This window comes from Apteryx rowi, unplaced genomic scaffold, assembly GCF_003343035.1.
Source record: "Apteryx rowi isolate R43461 unplaced genomic scaffold, aptRow1 scaffold_3, whole genome shotgun sequence".
In the NCBI taxonomy this organism is placed as follows: Eukaryota; Metazoa; Chordata; class Aves; order Apterygiformes; family Apterygidae; genus Apteryx; species Apteryx rowi.
The window spans coordinates 8,792,116-8,801,116 of NW_020449418.1; the positions used below are offsets into that span (position 1 = coordinate 8,792,116).

Consider the following 9,001-nt stretch of genomic DNA (forward strand, 5'->3'; position numbering starts at 1 on the left):
CCGCCTCCATCAAAGCGATTAGGCTCTGGCGACGGGACCCACGCAGCGCCCAAGGCCAGCTCCCTCTGTTTTGCTCCCTTTGCCATTTTATCGCCGGTGTCAGGGGGCCCGTCAGAGCCAGCGCTGACTGACTCCATTTCCCCGAAGTGGAGCTGATCATTGTTCCAGCCTCGACCACCGGCTCTTGGCCCCACGGATGCACAATACCTCTGATTCCCAACTTCCTGAGCAGACCAGACAGTTTGCTGTTTTCTTCTCGTTTCTTATCACCCCCTGTCATTAAAAGAGAGGTCTGGCTTCAGCTTCGGTTTGTGCTGATATGCAGCAGTGAAGTGGAAAAGGCGCAGGAAGGAGAAGAAGAAGGGGGGCTCCCGAGGAGGAGGGAGGCAATCTCCATTACTGGTATTATCACCCTAATATTTATTGCTGCTCTGAGTTCTTTTGCCTTAACGTCTTTGGAAGCTGGTCAAATTAGAGATTATCAAACAGATAAGATAAAGCCGCTGTTCCAACACCTCCGATTCCTAGCGGAAGAGCAATGGCTGTGCTCAGATTTTATTGACGATGCAGCTTGTGTTGACCCCTTATTGCTGGGGCACCATGGAGCCCCGAGATAAGGCCTTACCTGAAAGATGCCCAGCACTTGCAACCTGCTGACGTCTGTCAGAAGTGCAGGTGCTCAGCGCCTCTCAGAATCAGCCCTTTACTCAAGTTTCTCTCTCCCTCCCCTTCCCCCTCAACATAGTTTTATTTAAAAAGGAACCTTCTGAATAGGAAGGGATTTGCATATGAAAACATGCTGGGAAAAAAAAACATTATGCCTGTTATTTTAAATGGTATTCTGTTATATATATAAGTTTCAACCAACTGGTTGCTTGGGTGTTTGCCTTTGCCTTTTTCTGTGGTTCTTTGCGAACAATACTGTCTTTCTGCAAAAGACTGCTGACCCAAGAGTGTAAGCCAGTCTGTTCATGCTGCATTAAAACAAATTTAGATCAGGAGCCAAATTCACTGGCATTCTTCTATTCCCTTGGTACCCTAAATACTCCACAACTTTGCTTTTCTAAGAACAGTGGAAAGAAAAAATGAAAACTGAGTGACACTCTTTGCAGCTCTTAAATTCCTGAAGATGCTTACTGCGTTCTTCGTTAGGCTTGGGCTTTGCTCATTGACGTGTTTTATCTTCACATTCACTTCATATTTACTGTGGTGATAGGAGTCACTTGCTTTATAATTATATTGTTTTTCCTGTTACTATAGATGTTATAACAAACACTACCCTTTACAAAGAAATCAAGCCAGTGCTCTCTGCCTTGTGGATCTCCATAAGCACTTACAGAGCAGGGCCCACAGACCAGCCAACACGGTGTTTATTCTTGTGACCTTCTGCTTTTTGGTCTGAGCTCACTTGAACTGTGCATCGAATTTTGGACCAGTGAGACACATTTACAGGCTCCAGAGCTCTGATCTAGTGAGGCCTTATTAGTTTTCTTAACCCAGTGCATTGGGAATAGCTCTGCTGAAGTCACTGTCACTGCTCGTGTGCTCATCCCAGTGAGGAACTTTGCATCTGAGTTAAGATACAACATCACAAGACCTGGTGGCAAGTGCTGGAGGATATTAGGGAATGAAGGATAAGGGTGAGAGTAGAAGAACTGTGTAGTGAGCAAAGCATGCAATCTCTTATTTGCAGCAAACACTTTAACAAAGTTGTTCTCTTTTTGAGCAATGAGCTGTAGCAGATACCCAAGTATACTGTGTGGCTGACCCTGTTACAGAGATGTTACATGAACTCTTATTAAAAATAACTATGAAAAATGCTCCAAAAAGTACATGAAAGGGGAGACCTATGTCATAAAATAAACTTTGCTGTATGCTTCACTGAGATATAATGGTGAAAATGTGGAACTGTAAACTGATATTGTTGAATTAAATAGCTATGTTGTTTATTGCATGTTTTTTAATGGGACAAGTTAAAGCTGAAGAGCAGTGGTCTCAAGAAGGAATTAAGGAAAACAGAATAGAAACAGAATTTGCAGGAAACTTTGGCCCTTCGATTCTTGAAATCTTTCCTGACAAAACTTCTTGAGCAAAATAGTGCAAGACTAAACATGTAAGTCAGAGACTCCACTGAGCTGGATCTATGTGTTCTTTACTTCTGGGAGCTCTGCTGTAACAAATCAGCTTCCAAGAAGTCTTGCTGATTGTGAATGTAACCCTGGCCACTTTTCAGATGCAGTAAAACTATTGTGTGCTTAGATCAAGTCTGTTTATTTTTAGAGGTAAAACCTTGTCTCTGCTGAAGCGAGTGGAGTTGGGCACGATTCCATCACAGGTGTTTTACTGAGGACTTAATCTCCACTTTACTCTGGTGTAACAGAGAGCAAAAGCTCTTGGCACTAGGTTAAATGAAGTAACAGTTTAAAGGGAGTCAGCTGAGCTGTAGTAATAAAAGAAACCTGGGAGTTCTTTCAGGCCACACTATCTCCTTTTTCTCACATCGTCTTGAGGCTTTAAAATTTCAGTTAAAGTTAATTGAATGAGACAGTGATACATTGCACAKTGAAACCAGATCAATCACTGAATGAGTCAAAATAGAAGTAACGATGACACTCAGAACAAGAGCTTGGGAAATGTGATATTTACATTAAAATATTTTGCATTTTTGTCTCATGGTTTTAAAACCTAATTTAAAAATACCTTACCACACAGAATAACAAATTTCTGTCTGCTTATCTGTATGTATTCATGTGTGTGTGTGTGTGTGTGTTTGGACAATAAAATTGAAGCACCATAAAATCAGATTTAATAATATCAGGGTATTTTCTACACAGTTAAGCAGCCTAATTTACAGAAAAGATCAAACAGAAAAAATTACATCAGATAAATTCATTCTTTTCTCTGACAGTCAGTCATATGACAGCTAGGTGAATATAAAACTGTAGGAGCATTTACTGTAATATTAAATGGCAATAGACAATTGAATGTTGCCTTTTCCATCTTCCTTCCCTTTAAATATTTACCTGGATGCTTTTTTCCAACTCCTAGAACAGCTTGCATGTAAAACTTGTCATTGCTATTCACTTATGTTAATTGTATTTGCATGGAAAATAAGAGATGGTTCCTCCTAAAATAGGTAACTAAAAGCAAAGACTTGATTTTATGTGGATGACATGGGCACTGTAAAAATAACAAAGCTTTAATCAGTGTTTTCAGGTTTGCAAACTCTTACCTCAGTATCTAAATCCTCAGGGTTTTCAGGAAGTCAGAAGGCTTTGTTTTCATGTCAATATTTAAAGCACAATGCTACAGAAAAAGTTATCCTGCAGGAATAAAAACATGAAATGGTGTAATTTCATCACCTGCTATTCCATCAAAAACAGGAATAGCGGGCAAGTTTATATGCAGCAGCAGCAGCAGCAGCAGCTGGCTTTCAGGAACCAAAAAAAAGAAAAAAAATCCAAGTTTTCTCTAGTGGGACCTTACCTCTTCTTTCTTTGCTTTCTGATCTGGGTGTACCTCTAGAAAGTGAAGCTCTGGCACTGGAAAATCAGTGCGCGTTACGGAGGGGCACTACGGGCTTTTTCTTTCTTTCTTTCTTTCTTTTTTTGGAAGACCAGCAGATGCATCTCTGGTTTCAGTGAAAGACTTGAATAATATAAACAAGCAGTCATTCTGTTCCAAGAAAAGCTTTTTTTAATATTCTTATTTTATTGTAATTACCTTATTGTTTTCATATTATGAGCTACTTGTAGAAAAATACAGGAAACATGACTGCAATACAATCCTTTAATCAGGAATAGCTTTGTTCCAGTCATCATTTCCATTCAGTGGTTGAAGCTTTGACTAAGAATAATACAATAAAAACCTTGACTTTAGATGTAATATTGTGTTAATATTATGGTATGCGATATAGCCATTTTATCTCTGTACCTAGTAACTTCTATAAGAGAACCTTTTAAAAAGCGCGTAGGAGATATTTTGTCCATAATGCTATTTTTAAGTAAATCTTATTAAAAAGTAGTGTTTCTCAAAAATACATAAACTTCTTTAGGAGAGCTATTTAAAATCTTTTAACCAGAGTCAGATGGGGAATTTGTATTATCATATATATTAAATCTTTTTTTTTTTTTTTTTGCTAGCAGATTATGCCATAATACCTTTACTATATCATTGTTAAAGCATGTGAACTTTTTAAGAAAAAAAATCATATTTTTATGCTTAAATGGCTTTAATACACTAGTTTGTGTTATCTTTATGTATAATCCAGCACTGCAAATAACTTTACTGATTTGGAATCTCCCCCCGACCTTATTTTGGTCTGTTCAGCAGCTGAGTGTTTATGTTTTTGAATGAAGGACTGGAATTAAGTAAAGTATTTTTTTAGACAAACTATTTTAACAAAAAGCATTTGTCTAAGAAAGTTAAAAGACTGCTCCCAAGCTGTTCAAAAGTAGAATGCAGCTACATACAAGAGGCGACAGCAATTCATTCTGTTATGCCTGGTCTGTTTTTTAAATGAGAAGCCAATACTCTAGATAGGCTCAGTTCAAAAAATGTTTTTGAAATAAAGATCATGGATGTAAAATTGTTACTTACACAGCATTTATAAAAATGAAACTCCTAAGTTTTATGATACGTCTTTTATGACTTAAAACTAGAGGGTATTAAAACACTTAACTGCTAGCTAATGGCTTGAATTAGAACTGAATAAAGGGCAGTTGTTTTTATACTGAAATTCTTATTTTTAGACAGATTTCCTTGTTTCTCCGCATATATATACACACATATATAATGTAAATTAAACTGAATGCCAGATAAAAGGCATACCTCCATGTGTACGTTAGGGCCTGATCCAAATTTTATCAGTCGGTGGGAGTCTTTCCCATTTCAAACCAGATTTTGCAATCCATGTTCACATGACCCTCCAGGGGATCCCTCAAGCTGATGCGGTTTTGCATGACTTGGCCTCAAAAGTCTGCTGCAGTTTCTAAAAGCCCATTACAGGACTGCAGTAGGAAATCATTTAGTATAATTTAAGGAAATCACAGGATTTTTATTTTTGTATCATTTTGTTCTGATCCATGTGCTTACTCTTTTCGGGAGGCAAACTCAAATGTTTTTAGCATAAAGATTGAACTATTACAAATGCTGTCTGGAATACTCTCAGCAGACACATTTGTTCCACATCACCTTCTGCAGTGCTGTATTTCCTATGGGGAGTTTCCTCTCCTCCTGGAGCAGTGAGCTATCTAGTTTTCTGTAGCACAATCACGAAGAAGAATTTCCTACATTTTACTGCACAGGATGAGGTGATTTGGAAAGTTAACATGATCTGAACAGCACACGCTCAAAAGATAGCATCTGAAAAAATTTGTGTGCAGCAATACAGTTAAAAACCTACAGCCCCAAAATGCTCCTTAGCTCCACCAGTGGTCAGCGAGTGAAAGAGGGAGAAGAAACAGTCCATAGTTTTTTCAGGAAACCCTGCTGTGTTACCACCATAAAGTCAAATGCAAGAGCAGAATTCAGCCTTAGATTTCTTGCTCTCTCACAAAGTTTTTTCTTTAACCCTGGACCGATATGATTTTAATATTTACTATTACAGAGGAATGAAACTTGTAAAGAGAGCTGATATATTTTATTAAATCAACACATACAGCTGGAAAAAGTCTAACTATTTAAACACAATACTCAGGTTTTACAGACAGATTTTTAGTGATATTTTAGATGAAAACGTTTACAGAAATGCAAGCAACTGGAGATAGATCTATATAACTTTTAATCCAGAACCAAGAAATAATTCGGTCAGTTTCTTCATTTGATTAGAGGTGCATTCAAAGGAGCTTTTTTCCTTGTTTAATTTTTTTACATTATTTTTCACAACTGATTGGTGTGGTAGCACTGTTAAGAATACTTAATCAGTAAGGTGAATATGAACAGTGGTTTTTATCGTGGTTTCTGTAATAGTTTCGAGATAATTCCATTGTTTTTAGAAGGTATTTAGACTTTTCTTTCCATGTGGATGCTCAAAATACTTAAGAAAAAAAAGATGTAGGCGTTAAAAAGCTGGATGTTTACTACTGTTGGATGTGGTTACCCAGATTCATAACAGTCTTTCAGCATCATGTGTCTGTGATCACATTTTTATTTGAGGGAGAACAGTTGTCATGTTTGCTCTGTGATTTACATTATTTAAACAAATGGGGAAAAAAGAATTTGAAACAGCTCATTCAATAGCATGACTAAGACATATGACAATTTACTATAAAATGCTCACCATTATAAGGCAGTAAGACTGGAGTTCAAACCCTGCACACACACAAAAGCAAAGAATAACTCTTTAGATTTGAAATGGCCTGGTGAAAGGATGCTGCCTCCTGGTGATTTATAGGCATAGGAGCTTCCACTAAAATTGCATCTTAAAGAGAAATATTTAGGCCTCCGAAGACGGCCGGGTCTGACAGCCACTACAGCCATGCAGGGGAGCGTGCGCGAACAGGGCCGTGCCCACAGAAATGCCAGCTACACAGGCACTGCACCTTCGCCTGACACCCACCACGCTCTGCGTGCAGCCTGCCAAGGGAGCAGGGCCCAGGTTTTCCATATCCTGGGGGCTTTTGCCCAAGTTTTGTTCTTTGACAGACAGGTTATAGCTAGGGGTGCGCAGGGTGCTTTGGATTAGGAACAGGCAACATAGTGGCCAGCCTTACGCACTGCAAGATGGGGAAAGTGAACGCGGTGTTTGTCTCTTCTCTTCTGCAGGATTTTCTTCAAGGAGACTGTACCAAAGCGAAACAAAAGCTGAACTGGAAGCCCAGGGTCACGTTTGATGTGAGTTGTCTTTCTGGCATGCTTTGTACCTGCTGTGTGCTTGTGTCCTCCAAAAGCAACGGAGGAATCCAGGAGGGAGGGAAAGCCTTTGCATGGGGCGACTCGGGCACATCGAGAAATCACTGCTGCAGTGACAATCCCGAGCCGCTGTTGCTTTGAAGCCAGCAGCCACTATGGCAGTGTAGGGCATCCCTGGTGACTCTGCTAACTCACTCTGGAAAGAGTCCAGCAGGTATCAACATTTTGGAAAACAGTGCGCGTTTGCGCTCCGATGCCAGCTTGGAAACACAAGCCGTGACTTGAATCAGAGCGTTTCAAGAGAGTGCCTCCACTCCCGTGACAAAGCACAGGAGCCCTGCACAAACAAGCTGGGGCCGCTGCTGAAAAAAGCCAGTAAACATGGTGCCCCCCTCCCTGCTGTGCTGGGTCGCTGGGGAGGCCAGGCCTGGGGGGTCGTGCTCTGTGGCGCTTCCGACACGGATGCCCATTTGTTCCTGGCGCTGGGGCCCTCATGTGTCTCTGTCCCCCCTCCAGGAGCTGGTGAAGGAGATGGTGGACGCCGACGTGGAGCTCATGAGGAACAACCCCAACGCCTGAGCCCGGCGCCGCAGGACCCGCATGGGGCGCCCCGAGGGCCGGCACAGCCAGGAGCCCATGGTGGGCTTGGGCCTGTTGTCCCCCCCGGGAGGGGTTTATTGCTGGCCTGCCCCCGATTAAAAAGCTGGTTACCCCCCCCCCCCCATGCCTAGGGCCCAGGGGCAGCCTTGTGCCTCGGCTCAGGTGCCTGCCTCTCACAGGCGGGGGGGGTCGCTTCCCTCCGCCCCTCACCGTACCTGAAGTAAGCATAGGTGGGCAGCCCACTGATTTCCTTTTGATAATTAAAACTCGTCTTTCTATTACCTGGGACCTCCAGCACATTTTTAGTATTTTCTCCCATTTGAATGAAAGAAAAACAAAAGCGTCCGCTACCTCCTCTGCCCCTGCCTCAGCAACACCACCAGAAAACCGCCGGCGCTAACAAGCACTCGCCATTCCGCCAGCCCTTGCTCCATGGCTTCCCCTCTTCTTCCTTTTCTGAACACTCCTTGTTTTTCTTTCCTGCAGCTTACCTCCACCCCAGCAGCCCATTTCCACCACTTGAACTCTGTAAAAGTTTGGATAACTTGATATAGCTTGCAATGAAATCGCCTTTTGACCATGCCGAATTAATTCCTAATTGCTGGAATCACTTTCAAACCAGTCGGGGGGGGCTTGTAAGCGTTTTTCAGATCTTCCTTTCAGAGTGTGTGTGAGTCACAGAAAGCCTTTCTGTCCAGCACCTTCCAGATCCTGGGGTTTGGGTTTTCTTTCTTTTTTTTTTCTTCCTCCCAGAATCGACCCATTCCCCTTCCGTCCTGTTCCTGCTTACTATAATTAGAGCTCGGACGGGAGCTTGAACCATCTCAAAAGATGGCTTAAGAAATAAAAACAAAATAAATAAAAAAACATTAAAAAAATAGAAACTTCAAGGTGAGTAAATATTTTTGCACTTTTTGTGCCAAGGTACCCGGGTTATCCAGAGGTCGCCAAGCCCATACATTTCCCTTTGGTTTAGGATCTTCCACCCACCAATTACTCCCATCATTTTAGCTTTTATGCCTCGAAAATTAGCATGGCTGCTATCTCACCGGGCACAGCTCAGCAGAGTGAGATCTTCCGGGGGGGGGGGGATTAAAAGGGCTATTTTAGCCTGTCCCTACGTTTTCGGAGTGCGTTGCTTGGTTCGTTGTGTTTTGTTTTGTTTTGTTTTGTTTTGTTTTGTTTTGTTTTTTTTAACTGCATATTAGGAGAGGGGAAAATGTCTGTAAGAAGGGGAGGGTGAGGAAAGCGATGGGGGGGAGCCCACTGCGCACAGTCGAGAGCAGTCGCCCGCGGATGAGGAGCGAACAACCCCCGACGGCGTTCAGGAGCGGTTTCGTGATCTGTGTGGTGCGCAGTGAGTCGATGGAGCTCTTGAGCAGTTCGTGAGTAACCGGGCTGCTGGAGAGAGAGGGCTCTTTGTGTGCCTGCCGCGAAAGGCAGGCATTCGCCAGAGGTGCAATGGAAAATGTGCGAGCTGGCGGCGGCCGCAGCCGTCGGCAAAGCAGAGCAGAGCAGAGCAGAGCAGAGCAGCGCCGGGGCCGGGGCG

At 42.3% G+C, this 9,001-nt stretch overlaps 1 protein-coding gene across 1 annotated transcript in view; it reads left to right on the forward strand.

Moving 5' to 3' along the window:
- GMDS (GDP-mannose 4,6-dehydratase) overlaps positions 1 to 8,301 on the forward strand; it is a 282,728-nt gene extending 274,427 nt beyond the window's left edge. Inside the window, exons 7-8 of the mRNA XM_026069695.1 lie at positions 6,766 to 6,834; positions 7,369 to 8,301. Coding sequence (XP_025925480.1) covers positions 6,766 to 6,834; positions 7,369 to 7,431 — 132 coding nt within the window. The 3' untranslated portion in view covers positions 7,432 to 8,301. The remainder of the gene's footprint in view (positions 1 to 6,765; positions 6,835 to 7,368) is intronic.
- The last annotated feature ends 700 nt before the right edge of the window (positions 8,302 to 9,001 follow it).